Raw genomic sequence first — 15177 nt, 5'->3', positions numbered from 1 at the left:
AATTTCAAGAGGCAGTACATCATGACTGACAGTTGCAGCCTTCTGCAAATTATGAAGCAAAAAGGAGTATTTCTTCAATAAACTATTGATGTTTGATAAATTTTACTTTTAACTCCTGCAAGGCTGCTGGACCCAAAGCAGATATCTTACTAGGTTACTTGCTTCTGGGTCTATTCATACATTTAAATGCATTTTAAATAAGATGACCACATTCTATTCGATAATCTCCTTGAAGCCCTCCAACAAGATCTGATGTGGTATCTGATACATAAACATTATTTAGTAATGCCCTTTCTAAATAACTAGAACACAATTACCTCAAGCTTTTTACCCGGACTTTCTGAACTGTATACTTTGAGAAAAACTGAGATACATTGTATCTTTTCCTCACGGGACAGTCAATGTAATATAAACTCTGAAAACCAATAAAAATCTAAATTCACACTACACCTGTAGGAAATAAAATTTATTGATAAATTCTACTGTTAAAGAGTTTAAACTATATACAATGCATTCTTCCAGGAGTGAAAGACCCCCACCGGGCTGGAGACACTATATTTGTCTGGAGCCCTAGCCCATCAAACGGGCAGCAGTGACAAAGCGGGAAGCAGCCGTCTGTCTTTGGCGTGTCTCTCCAGCCCATACGCCCTTGGGTGCTCTCTTACCACCTTAATTCTTGTTTCTTTACAACACCCCTTTGAAACAATATTTTAAATTATTTTCAATCTCCAATGTGAAAAATTATATACATTTTAAAGTCGATGTCAAATGTACAATAAAACTAAAAAAAGAACAAAGAGAAGGTAAAGCATTCGGAGACAGCTATTTAGAGAAGACTCTAAAGTCTAAGAAACTTCTGTGCCATATTCCTTCATACAGTTCCACACTCAGACGAAAGAAGAGCACAAAGGTGATGACAAAGGCAGCGCATCACGATCTGTCTTTTGGCTAACACCTGGTGAGTGCCCACCACACACTGGGCACTGACTGGGCCAAGCTCAGTGAAGATCCCCATCGCTGGCACTCCTGGATTCTAACAGAAAAGTAATACAAATCAAAAACCAGACAACACTAAGTAGAAACAAGATAACAGAGTTTTAAACCACAACAAAACAAGCAGCATCCTGACTCATAAAATCAAATTCCTATATGCTTTTGAAACTTCATCTCTTCTCATATTCCCGCTGGTTTCCAGTAGGGTCCCTTACTGACAACTCTTCTGGGAAGCAAATGATGCTCTTGAAATTCCTGCTGAAGCCAGGAGGATCGCTACACGTGCCTCCCTTAAATGAGCTCCCAGAAGACAAGATCTTAATAAGACAAAGCAACGGTGACAGGCAAATCCTCCTGAGCCTGGGCCAGGAGCACCATTAAAGGCAAAGCCGTTCCCCAGAATATCAAGGGCACCTGAAGTCCGAAACCTTGACAACACTAAAACTCTTTGGAAATACTTCCGTTGGATGTAAGACAACATAACCGTTAATAACAATGGAAGTAGAAGATAAATGTATAAATGCTAAAGATTTTTTATTTTAATTTTCTTCTGCATTCCGAACAGACCAAAGATGGCCAATAAGAGCTAATACCTTCCTTGGAGGCCTGCTCTGTGCCATAAACCATGACATGCCTTTACATGAGAGCACCTAGACCTGTCACAGCCTGGGAAGTATGGGGCATGTAATCATCTCAGCTTCACAGGGGGCCAGGTAAAGAGGTCACTCCAGACACAGTTAATAAGCAGCAGGGCCGAGAAACAAAGCCGTGTTTGTTTGACTACAAAGCCTGTGCTTTTTTCACTATACTATGGTTAACTTTTCTACTACAACAATCAAACAAGAAATAATCAAATTTCAAAGATAGGACTTACACATGACTTCAGGACAAAACAGACACGAATATTTCCAGAATGGATTCCCAGCCGGAAGGCCTTTGGGGGAACCACGTGCTTCCTATACCGTGAATCTCAAACTTGGACCCTCCCCACGCAGCGTGCTTTGTGTCTGTGGAGAAGGGGGAGGAGGGCAGGGAGGTGTTACTAAAGCAAGGTGAGTCCAGAGGAAGACACTACTCCCTTCCGGAGGAAGGGAATTCTGCATCACCTCCCTCAGTTTACCAGGGTCACCACCGACCATCGTGATGATGATGGCTAACACAGTTCTAAGTACATTCAGGCACTGCGCTCACTTAAATCGTCACAGTAGGTACTGTCCTAAGGAAGAAACCGGAACTTCAAGAGGCTACAGGTACCGTGGTCGAGAGCACAACACCGTTGGGCGGTGGAGCAACACAGTCTGGCTCCAGAGTCTCACTCCACTCTCCGCGGCCCTGCTGACACTTCACCAGGTCCAATGGATACGCATTTTACTGACCTTTCAGTATCATTCAGTAAGGATGACCACACCCACTTTCTCTGATACCCTTCCCTTGGCTTTCGTGGTTTCTTTTCCTCCAACTCTCAGACTGAGTCTCTGGCTTCTTCCTTCACCTCTGGCCAACCACTACATGGCTGCACATCGCAGGACCTGGTTCTGAGTCCGCTTCTCTCACCTGCGCTCATGTTCCTAGAGCGGTCGCGTACAACCCCCTGCTCTCAGGGGCACCAATATGGTGCTACCACCCAAGTTCTCTCTAGGCCAGACCGCTCCTCTCGCCTCCAAGCCACACCCTCGACATCTGCGCTCAGATCCCTACTGGATATCTCCCACTAAACCTGTTCCTCCCCAGGCATCCCTATCTCATTTAAGCCATCTACTTGCTCGAATCAAAAAGGAGACAGCCTTGACGAACCTTATTTCCTTCACCCCTGACATCCAATCCATCAGCAGGTCTCCTGGGTGCCCCCCTCCAAAATATAAGCCGACTCAGACCACGACCTTACTTCAACATTCTCCCCACTAGTGTCCAAGGCATCTCTCACCTGGCCCAGTGAAATAGCCTCCTTAACTAGTATACCTGCTTCTAGGCTGCACCCTTACCCCCTTCAAACCATTCTCCACATGGCAGCCACAGTCATCGACTTAGGAATCAGACTATGTCGCTTCTACTGCACTTGGAATAAAACCAAAACTTGACCACTGCCCACAAGGCCACTCGGCCCTTGCCTACCTCTGCAACTTCATGTCAAAGCCTCTCCTCCTTCACTACCCTCCAGCCCCACTGGCCAACTGCTGATCCTCTAAAGTCTGTACTTGCTAAGCCTCTACCTAAAAGCTCTCTCCCAGCTCTTCCGATGACTGCCACCTTCTCATTTTTTAACTCTCACTTATTAGATACACCTTGTCAGCCCAACCTAAACAAAGCACCCCACCCACCCACCCAAGTCTCCATCTTTCATAACCTGCCTATTCATTTCTTTTGCTGAACTTACTACCACCTGAAATTACCTTGGTACTATGTGTTACCCATTTACTGTCTGTACCTTTACTGTTCCACATTCCCAGTAACTAGCATACTGTGTGGCGTATAATTAAGTGTTCAAGAAATAAATTTTGAACAGAATATTGAACTAACAGTGGTCACTATTCCTAAGCCAAAATGGGAATGACTACTTGCCAGTGGTGGTAATGAGCCTCCAAGGTTAAGGCCAGAATGATGAAACTCGACATTCCAGTATAAATCAGCTATATTTCAATAAAACAAGCAAACAAACAAAACCACCTGACATTCCGGGACATTCTGTTATACCTCCTACAGGGCTTCTTTCTGCCCTGTGACAAGACACAAAAGGAAAAATTTTCAAAATCAAATTCTTTGTCAGATAGTCAAATATAATTTTTAAAATAGTATTTAAATTAACATTTCTGATAACTTTTTTTAAAGACTTTGCCAAACTTAGCCCAGTAACAGCTAATAAACTATGTTAATTGTGGTATTATTTTATTACCAAGACAGCATCGATTAAAACTAGGATATTTTTAAGATTTAACAATTTTACTAGAATTATCTAAGAGACATCTTTGAGTTCCTAAAAAATGGAATCCTACACATGCTCTCTAAGATGCCAAATAAACTGATCAATATTCCCTGCTCCCACCTGCACAAAGGAAAGCAATTTAAAACAAAAACAAAAACGAACAAACAACAACAACAAAAAAACATGGTAAGGTAAAGGTTCCCACCTCAAGTATCCCACCATCTAGTCAAGAAGCCAACAAAACGGGAACGAAATGACAGAGCAGATGAAGATACAAGATATTCCCCAACTAACAGTCCAAACAATGGCACAGACTAAGTTCGGAGAGAGAGGAAAGGGTCGGGGGGAAGCCACGGAGGTATACAAGAAAGACTTCACACGAAATGATGATTTAAATCATCATGTTGTACACCTTAAATACACAAAATCTTTACTTAAAAAATAAAATAGTAAAATCAACTACAAAATTTTTAAAATAAATTGCCACTCCTGTTAAAAGATGGATTTGACTTGGACCATGAATATGACTAGTGGTACCCAATTTCATGACCCAATACTAGTCTTCCTCCTTCTCACCCTCTACCAGAAACTATCCTGAAATAGTCTATCTACCAAACAATTTGATTTAATGATAAACATGTATTCCCATTTTAAAGTGCTAACAAACTGACTTTACATAATTTGAAAAGCAAAGGCACTTGATATTTTAATTAGCTGGTTAATTTTATTCTGAACAAACGAAGGTTTCTGTGAGACTTCCAGCAACAGAAATAACTCATGGATCTCCTCCATGCCCCTGGAGGTGTGAGAACATCAGGGTGGGACACAGCCCCAGGACCTGACTGGACATGGCAGCCGATGCAGGTGAGTGCAACCAGCACGCGGCCTAAACATGGCACCAGGAAGGAGCACAGGTACTTTATTACCATATCATCAGTCCAGGAAGTGAGGGGATTCAGATGCAATATATGTGAAAATCTTGCCTTTCAGCAACCTATTCCAATGAGCACAAACTACTGGGACCAAAAATGTATGCTAGCTTTTCTCCGGTATTATTTTACCATCTTCTACAAAATAAGGAATTGTTGATGATCACAAACTGTGATTAAAACCATCTATACAGGGCCTCCCTGGTGGCGCAGTGGTTGAGAGTCCGCCTGCCGATGCAGGGGATACGGGTTCGTGCCCCGGTCTGGGAGGATCCCATATGCCGCAGAGCGGCTGGGCCCGTGAGCCATGGCCGCTGGGCCTGCGCGTCCAGAGCCTGTGCTCCGCAACGGGAGAGGCCACAACAGTGAGAGGCCCGCATACCGCAAAAAGAAAAAAAAAAAAAATGCCGAACGATGGCAGTCATTAAAAAAAAAAAAAGACCAAGAAATCAAAAGAACCAGAGGGCAGTAGAACATCAATTCTATGCCCTAGAAGTTTCACAAAGCTCTCACTGAGAAAGCTGTTTTGAAATGAACCACATGCCTCTCTTACTGGGAAATGCCAAGAGATCTCTCAAATATTTTACCTCTCCTGGGCTGACTATTGTTCAGCACTGTGGCCTTTAAAAGTACCTACCTTCCAAATTCCATGCAAATGATCTTTACCTTTCAGGATGTCTAAGCAAGAAAAACTAAGCCACAGAGTGAATTTGCAGAAAGTAACAACCTGGGCAAACTACCCACCTAGCCCTGTCACCCTCTCCGTGAATGGCAGGTGCAGTTGGGTTCAGGTATCCCCAACAGATAAGGGCTTCCCAACCCTTGGCTTGCTGAGACACTTAAGCACTTGAACAACTTAAAGTCTCACTGCCAAGTTTGGTACCAATGTGAGAAGTAATTCTATAGTCACTTTAAATAAATCATTCAAATGGCAGCTAAGAACAATGTGCTACTTAAACCAGTAACACTATACACACAAAAGCAGACTTACAACAATTACCATCATCTTGATTAATCTTAGGATTGAATGTTTAATCATTCATTTCACTTGTAATCATTACCTTTTATCACTGACCAAACATGCAGCTTTAATGTTCCCTTCCATTATTTATATTGGACATTTTAGGGTTATATTCTAAGGTTTCATTACACATTTCATTGGAATTTTAAATAAGTCCTTAAATTTTAAAAAGCTAACCATTATATTCATACTTGCTCTATCTGCATAAAGAAACACTGGAAGGATTCATGCAAAATTAATACAAGCAGCTACTTACGGGATGGGACAACAGGGCTGACAGGGGAAGGAGGGCGGACCTTCTCAAAGTACATCTTTTTATACTGTTTTGATTTCTGAACCATCTAAGTGCAATACCTATTCAAAGCACACTTATTTATATAGAAACTGTCTGAAAATTATATCACTCGCTATACAAATGGATTAGTACGTCAGAATTCTGGGTCTTCAGTTTACATAAAAAGCAGCATACAAGCAATACAGTTGATGTCACTTTTAACCCCATATACAGGTATACTTGCCAACATATCCTCTGAACTCACAAACCCTGGTTTTAAAAAATAAGGCTTTGGGCTTCCCTGGTGGCACAGTGGTTAAGAATCCGCCTGCCAATGCAGGGCACACGGGTTCCAGCCCTGGTCCGGGAAGATCCCACATGCTGCGGAGCAACTAAGCCCACGCGCCACAACTACTGAGCCTGCGCTCTAGAGCCCGCGAGCCACAACTACTGAGCCCCGCGTGCCATACCTACCGAAGCCCACACGCCTAGAGCCCGTGCTCCGCAACAAGAGAAGCCACCGCAATGAGAAGCCCACGCGCCGCAACGAAGAGTAGCCCCTGCTCGCCACAACTAGAGGAAAGACCGCCTCGTAGCAGCAAAGACCCAATGCAGCCAAAAATAAATAAATTTATTTTTAAAAAATAAAAATAAAAATAAAGCTTTGGTTTCCTGTCTGCTTTTTTAAATACTAAGGACTCAGCTTTCTCTCTTCCCCAAATTTCATTTCTAAGATATTCAGCTCCTATTTTGGCCCTGCTGCTTAAATGAGTATTAAGTCCTGACTGATAACGTTAAATATGCTTAAACCAAGTGAGCTAATCCAGTCACAACTCTCACTTTCCTAGTACTACCTACCCAAGAAAGATGCTAGGAATGCAGAGCATGCACAACAGGGTAAAAAAAAAAAAAAAAAAAAAAGAAAAAGAAAAAGGCAGCAAGGGAGAGATTGGCTTCCTTTTCCTCTGCTTCCTGGCAGGTCAGAAGAACTCAGTTTCTCCTGCAGGTCTGCACCTCCCGGGCCCCGACAGCAACCTCCTCCTACTGCCCCAGTCCCTACAGCAGCCTTCACACACCCTTTCTTGAATCACTTTCCATGTCACACCTAGCTTTTCAATGAAGTAAGTCTTGTTACTATCTTTACTATATTAAAACCACAATTCCCCAAAATGAATGATCTCATCTGCTTTTTGCCCACGTCGACACTCCCCCGACTGCCATCCTGTCCTCCCAACCAAGCATGTGTCAGGGAAGTGTGGTGAGTTTTACACCACTCGGTACTTGAAAAATGCAAAACCATTTTAAGATGTTTAAGAATAATCTACTGTGATCCCAACACCATCTGTGAACATGAGGAATCCCACACCAGTCCTCCCTTATATGTTAATAAAATGTAGTCTAACCCATAAATCAGAATTAAATTCTTAAAAGACATGACACTGAAAATACAGTACCTTCACAAATGAAACCTGGGGGTGTTCTCTGGCTAGCTCTGCCATCACGTCGTTCATCTGAGCACACTGTGGAGCCCATGGTGCCCAGAAATGGACTACAAGGAGGGACCTGTAAATCCATAAAATGCAGTTTTTAAAAATATAGTAGCTTTAGAAATAAGCAAATACTGATGCAGATCAAATTCTATTAGCAAAGAAACCTGTACAAGGACCGCCTGAATTGTTTTTGTACTGCTAGAATCTTGTTATATTAAACACAGACAGAAATATAATAACTTGCAAGGCCTTGAGAATCTTTTGGATGAATTTTCAAGTTAATGATATTTCTTGAGTCAATACTTAGCTCACATGAAGTGGTTCTGAATATTCATCCACCTCAACTACTAGGCACATAAATTAACTATTTTGAGACCCTTAGGAAAGAAAGATGGAAACTAGATTTCGGTAGTCAAGGCACAACATTTGTGAAAAATGACTGTATATGCGTTACTACTATTCATGTTAGTATTTACTTTTTAGACATGGTACTGTGGTGAAGTGACCATAGGAATGGAAATAAGATGTTGCAAATGAAGGTATATAAGCAGAAAACAAAGAGGAAAAAAGGGAGCTGCTTTTCACATACTTTTTTTTTATTATGCTACAGAAGATTTTCTAAAAATTGATAGTATGAACAGACAGAATAGCGATTAATAAATTGTCAATGAAATTCTCAGGAATCTCAGTATGTATCTATCAACTATTTTCATATAAAATTATCTTGGCAAAGATATATTTAATTCTATCCTCATATCCAGCTAAAAAACCCTTCAGTTTTACAGAATTCCAAATTCAAATATAATCCCCCTTGACTACAAAAAAATCCAAAAACCCAGGAAGAAAATACATTGAAAAATATGTTACACGGAGAAAGGAAACAAGGACAACTAACCTTGGGCAAAAGGAAAGGAACAGAATACCTGGCTCATGTGAGCTAAGTACTGAGAGAAGGAGGAGCCTACCACGCAGTGCTGGGGGCCGGAAGCCGAGGGAGGCACTGGGGGCTTCAGAGAGCTGGGGGCAGGACTTGGTGGCACTGGAGCACAGTCTAAATTTCAGTACCTCCAAGTTCCTGGCTTAGTGACTGATGGCTAGTGATAGCACTAGCCACAAGTCACTGTACAGAAGCTGCCAGCCTGCGAGGAAAGGAAGTCTAGTGGGCTGTGATAGTCTGGAGCTCCGGAAAGAAGTCCATCCTGATCTGCAGATCTGGGAATCAAGAAGGAGCGCCGGCAGCAAGCTCATCCATGTAGGAGGATGAAGAGGAGGCCGAGGGCAGAGCCTCTGGGGCTCAGCAACACTAAGTTAGGACAGACGGCAGTAAAGGAGCCCTGGTGGTAGGCCAGAGAAGGGACCTAAAAGGCACACAGCAAGGTTCAAGGGGCTCCCAGAAGTCAAGAAGGAAGTAGAGACAATCGTCAAACGCAGCAGGAAGGGCACCCAGCAATAGTGAGAGTTAAGTCCAGAGGATAACAGAAGCAGCGTGTGGACCACTGGACTGAGGATGAGGAAGCAGAGATGGCTAGAAACCTACTCTGTAAGAGACTGGGCTGTAAACAGAGAGAGAGCAAGGATCAAGACAGGATCAAGGAATGGGCTTTTTTCAATACAAGAGAATTTTCATCGTTTATTTTGTGAGGGGACAGTGCAAATGGGGAGGGAGAGGCTGAAGACACGAGAGACAGCTAAGGATTCAAGGTCTCAAAGGTGGCAGGAGAGGGAAACTGAGAGCAGAGAAGAATTCGCCTGGAGAAGAGGGACAATCTCCTCTGAGTCAGGAGCAAAGGAATCAGGAATGGGTGAAGCTACAAGTAAATGTGTAGGTGTCGGGGGAGGGGCAAGTCGAAGAAGAGCTCTGGAAAATGCTTCTGGAAGTCCTGTTTTCCAGGTAGGAAGCAAAGTCGTGTGCTGAAACGAAGGAAAATGGAGGACAGGGGTTACAGACAGGACCGAGGAAGACGGGAGGGCTGCTCAGGGGCACACCAGAGTAAAGCAGGAGGCTCTACAGGCAGAGCCACCTAAGGTGGGAAAGGACACATGGCAGGGCCCCTACTCCACGGGTTCCAGTGAAGCCGCCGAAGGCAGGAGCTGCAGCGTGTGGGCAGGTGGGCAGAGACTACGGAGGAAGCATTCCACCAATTGCTGCTGCCTGTGCCTCTCGGGCATGCAGCTAGACTACACCTCGAAGTCTCGCTTGTGTCCCGGGCTGGGGCCCTGGAACTGAGCTGTGGCCAGTGGGATGCGGGGCAGACGTGAGCTACGTGGCCCTGCAAAGCCTCCCGCGTGAGCCTCGGCCTACTCTAGCCTCCTCTCGCAGAGCTTCTGCACAGCGTGGCGGGGGGGCCTCTGGGGCCTAAGGGATGGTGGGAAGGAAGACAGGCCCACCAAACGACTGCACAGGAATGTTCACAGCAGCCTGGCACATAACAGCCGAAACCTGTAAGTAACCCAATGTCTACAAACTGGAGAAACTGCTGTATATTAACACAACGGAATACCACTCAGCAGTAAAAAAGGAACCAGCTACAGATACACGGCAGCATGGATGAATCCCAAAAACACACTGAGCACAACAACCCAGACATGAAAGACCAGGAGTTCTGCGACTCCATTTACATAAAGTCCAAGAAGAGGCACAACTCATCCAGTGACAGAAAGCAGATCCCTGGTGGGGGATTACTGGAGAGAGCCTAAAGAGCATTCTGGGGCCCTATATTCTTGTCCTGAATGATGGTTACTTGTGTTAATACAAATGTCAAAGTTCATCACACCCAGCAATTAAGATCTGTGCATTTTACTACAGTATATAAGTAAATACCTCAACCTTTTAAAAGTTAGATACCACTTTTTACCAAACTGAAAAAAAGATTTTTAAAATATTCAATGACAAAAAGGATAAAGTGAGATGGCACTTTCATATCCTACAGGTAAAAATTAAATTGGAACCTTCCTGAAATTTCAAGATACTCAAACACTTTCAAGTATCTATCCTACAGAAGTCATTAAAGAGACAAAAATGTACGTATATGAATATTTTCCCAGTATTTTACATAGCAAATAACTGTAAAAATCTATTGTTCAACAAGACAGTTTTCTTAATGGTCATACAATAAAGTATCATAAAGCCATTAAAAATCGTGTGTCAAAGAATGTTTACTGACATGGGAAAATGCTCACAGTAAGTACATTTTTAAAAATTAAAAGAAGTTACCAAACTTTTTAACAGTATGTGCCAACGTAAGTAAAAAAGAAAAGAAAAAAGTACACGTACACAACTTAAATTCCATTACTACTAATGTGGCTTAGAAGAGTAATTTAACTTAACTTCCACATCTGTAAAATAGCAATAACACCCTGGGAGGTTGGGAGGATCAAAGGAAAATATACAAGCACTTTGGAAACATTAAAGAATGATATTAATGTTGTTATTTTACATTATCCACAATATTCCCATGTTTAGATGCTTAACTTCCACTTTCCAATTAGGTACACGATGCCTAATATCATAAGGACATAAACCTGAAACAAACATAAACGCTGTCACCCTCTCTTGGATTATCTGTAAGTATTCTTTCCACCTTCATGGACAGCCCAATATGCAGGGTGCATTGTTTAAGGAAAACCTTTAGAGAAAGACGAGATTCAAATCCTAACTACTGTGATGTTAAACAATGTAATGAACCTGGTTCTTTTTCAGTAAGATAATTAGTGATTCATAAATGGTTGTTTCTCTGTTATTACAGGTGTTCTGCTCTTATAGTTATTCCTCTGCAGGTAACACCAGCTACCATTTATTAAGATCATATAATATTAGACTCTGTTAAATATTTTACAAATGGGTAAAAACCTTAATTACTCTGTAAATGGGTATTAATATCCCCACTGTATAGACCAACTGAGGTTTCAGTAACATATAAACGTCTGATTATTTGACTTAAGCAAAAAAAGTTTTCAATTCACATGAAATTTTAAAATTGGGAAGTGAAGATTTGTAAAGTAGACGTTAAGTAACTACATTAACAAGTACTATTTAATATTCTGAAATGCTGCCATTTTCACCAAAAGTAGCAGAGATTTGTTCCTTCCGCAAAGGCCAAGCATCTCTTCCTTCCCATGTGCCCATTTAAACTCATCACCACGAAAAAGGTATATTGGTTTCCAGATCATTTCAAGTACGGGCCCGTGGCAAGAATTAACATTTAAACTTTTTCCAACTGTGATGTCTTAATGACTTTTTTCTTTAAAAAACGATACATAAAAACAAAAATGTGAGACACACAAAAAGCAAAATAGTCCTCCAGGTGACCGTGAACTGAACACTTACGAAGGGCAGGTCCACACGAGCCCTGCTCCTTTCAAGACGCCGCCTCTGGGGCACTCCATAAGTGGGCCGCCGTAAGATGGGGGGAGCGCTGGATGAATCACCTTTCATCAATGAGTCCACGTCACTCCCTTCGCGCCCCCCCCCGCGCCCCGCCCCGCCCGTTTCTGGCAGTTTCCCAGCAAGACCGGAAATGCCGCAGGAGTGGCTCTGGTGAACACCTTTAACTTCAGCACGGCGGCGAAGCCAGACGGGAACTCTCCCATCGCACCCGCACTCCGCAGCTCAGCCGCTCGCCAGCGTACTCACTACCCGCTTCCAACCACGATCCGCTCCTGCATTCGCGCCGATACGCTTCCACTGCCAGCGAGCCCGCGCAGCCGCGCCGCCGCACGCAGAAGAGCCCGGGCGCGAAGGCGCCGCGAGTGCTCCCGCCGGCCAGGCAGCACGCGTGTCCGCTCCCACACCCCCGGGTGGGCACTGTCCTACCCCTCTCACCGCAGAGGACACTCCTGAGGCCTGGTTATGAAACGTGCGCAGCGGCTCTGAGGCTGGCTCCCTGGCAATCGGCTGGCGCTCCGCCGCCCCCACCGGCCATGCCCCGAGACACCGCCCAGCCCCCGAGAGGTCGGCCAGCGGAAGCCGCGAGACCGCTGCGGAGGCCCCGTGCCCGCCCGCCGGCGCCGACTCGCAAGCTCGGGGTTTCCATGTGCTCCCACAGGCCCGGCCTCTTTATCCCGGTGGGTCTCCTTCAGACGCCGTCCCAAGGGCGAGAGGCACGTGGGCCAAGCCAGAACGGACCACGGCTGAGCCCGTCCAGGAAACAGAAGACCCGCGTCCTCGGCCCGGACAGCGCCACACAGTGCACTCTGCCCCATCAACAACACCCTTAAACGCCCCTCGGAAAGGAGGCAGGACCGCCGACCCAGCTAGGCCTTCCTCCGCCGCCCGCCCGTGACGAAGCGGGCGGGGGCCGGGGTCTCCGCGCCCACCCCCGACCCGCGGCTGAGTCCCCGCGTCGCCGCGCCCCGGGAGGCCGGGCCGGGCGGCAGGGCGGGACTCGGGCCTTGGGGCGCCCGGCGGGCCGGGGCCGGGGGTCTGCGGTGGACCCCGCTCCCCTTCCGGGGCGGGGACCTGGCCTCGGGGTCCGGGCCGCGCCGGCCGCTCCGCCCAGGCCGGGCCGGGTGCGAGGGAGCCGGGCAGCCCTCGCGGTCGGTCCCCGCCGCGTCCCCTCATTCCTGCCGCCCGCCGCCCGCCGCCCCGCTCACTTGGCTCTGAGGCGCAGCAGCTCCTCAAACTGCCCGGCTGAGCCGACCTCCACAACAGCAGCCGCCGCCTCAACCGCCCCCGCCGCCATGCTGCCGCCGCCAGACAAGAGCAATCGAGCGCGGGCGGTCGATGGGGGAGGGGCTGGGCGGCTGCACGCGGAAGCCCCGCCCCGCCTCCGGCCCGCGCGGAAGCCCCGCCCTCCAGGGCCGCGCGGAAACCGGGATCCGGTGAAACGCGGGAGGTTGGGGCTTACCGGCGGGCCAAGTGAGAGCCCCAGGCTCCTGACCCCCGGGGCTCCGGACTGTCAGGAATCCTGACCTCCGGGGTTCCTGGATGTCGGGGCGCCGTACGTTCCTTGCAACTCCTACGGCAGCTGGGAGAATGGTGTGTGTGATGTGAGTGTGTGTGTGATGCGAGTGTATGTTTAACAAAGTGAAATTTTAAGCTAAAAGGAAATTACATAAAGGTGGGGATGGGATGGGAGGTTAGGGGAAGGGAGGTTGCGCCCTCTCCGAACCTCGACACTGACAAGGGGCTTCGAACTCGGTCCTGAAGAGCCCGAACCCGCGCCACCGCGTGGCCCTCCACCTACCTCCCGGCGGGGCCATCCCTGGGCGCAGCCCGTCACCCACTGTGACCTCCGAGCAGCACGGCCTGGGCAGCTGGGCCGCCTCCGGCACCACGGGCCCAGCGCCAGGACCCCCTCACTCAGGCCCGCAGGCCCCACGCTCCTCTAACCTTGGGTCTTCCCTGGCTCTCCTTGGCATCTCCTAATGTTGACGCCCCGGTAGTGTCCGCTCACCACCTTTCCCCCTCCCCTGCCCATAACTCCCACGCACTCTCCAGCCTGGGTAAAATTGTCCATGGTCCTAGTATCCTCAATTACCAGGGAAGCCTCAGCCTTCAGCCAAGCGCCCTCCCCTGCCTCCGGAGCCCGGCATCCATCTGCCCTGGGGCCGGGGGAGTCTTTTTGGTTCTCCCCAAACTGCACCCCGCCTGCTCTCCAAAGAACCACTCCTGGAGCTCCCATCTTACTAACTCCATCCCTTCCACCAAGACACGTGAGGCTCCTCCTGGGGGTCCTCGGGCTCTGCACCGAGTTTGAGGGCAGGCCCCATGGATCCTCCCGTGGGTCTTCAGGGCACCTGTGCGCCTTCTACCACGTGCACATCTCACCGGGTTAGAACTGCACCTGTGGTCTCCACCAGCCCCGGTTCTCATCAAGGGCGGGAACTGTGTCTCTGTCCCAGTGCCTAAGTTAGAGCCAAGAACGTGGCAGGAGCTCAGTACATGCTCTCTACCTGCAGCTGGTGGAGAAGTGGGCTTGTGGAGTTTCAAAGACTTATTACCAAAATATATATATATATATATATATGTATGTAATATATTTCATTAATAATGTTTACATTGATTGCATGTTGAAATACTACTTCTGATATACTGGGTTTTGTGAAATATATTATTAAAATTAAATTTACCTCTTTCTACCTTTTAAATGTGGTTACTAGAATTTTTTTAATTACACGGGTGACTTTCATTTGTGGCTCACTTTGTATTTTCTCTTGGGCAGCTCTGCACCAGTGATTGAAAGTGGTCTTTAGTTACATATGTGCCTCATCCTGAGAAGTGGGTGTTCCTGAATATGGTAAATTCCATTATCTAAAATGCAATAAGAGAGTGGTGAGGAACTGTTTTGTATCCTGACTTTGGTGGTAGGTACACAAACCTAAACGTGATCAAAATTGCATAGCATGAAATACACACAAAGAGTACAAGTAAAACTGGAGAAATGGAAGAAGATGGACAGATTGTATGAATATCATCATCCTAGTTGTGATATTGTACTACAGTGTTTCAAGATGCTATCTTTTGGGGAAAAGCATAGGCAGAATCTCTCTCTGTTATTTCTTATGACTGCATGTGACCCTACAATCATTTTAAAATAAAAACATTAGTT

At 46.3% G+C, this 15177-nt stretch overlaps 1 protein-coding gene across 2 annotated transcripts in view; it reads right to left on the bottom strand.

The window, feature by feature from the left end:
• The window catches only part of GLRX3 (glutaredoxin 3), a 31734-nt gene extending 17168 nt beyond the window's left edge, over positions 1 to 14566 (bottom strand). The window contains exons 1-3 of one of the 2 annotated variants that reach the window (XM_082611131.1): positions 12441 to 12678; positions 11955 to 12055; positions 7592 to 7700 (exon numbers count right to left, since the gene is read on the bottom strand). In XM_082611131.1, the coding sequence (XP_082467257.1) occupies positions 7592 to 7700; positions 11955 to 12013 (168 nt within the window). In that variant the 5' untranslated portion in view covers positions 12014 to 12055; positions 12441 to 12678. Of the gene's footprint in view, positions 1 to 7591; positions 7701 to 11954; positions 12056 to 12440; positions 12679 to 13219 lie in introns of those variants that run through there. The other variant, XM_082611130.1, reaches the window with a different exon arrangement.
• Positions 14567 to 15177: the final 611 nt, after the last annotated feature.

Source organism: Mesoplodon mirus (genome assembly GCF_964341445.2).
Source record: "Mesoplodon mirus genome assembly, chromosome: 2".
NCBI classification, from domain to species: Eukaryota; Metazoa; Chordata; class Mammalia; order Artiodactyla; family Ziphiidae; genus Mesoplodon; species Mesoplodon mirus.
Note: the sequence above shows the minus strand (reverse complement) of the source record. Positions and strands in the feature narration are given on the sequence as shown.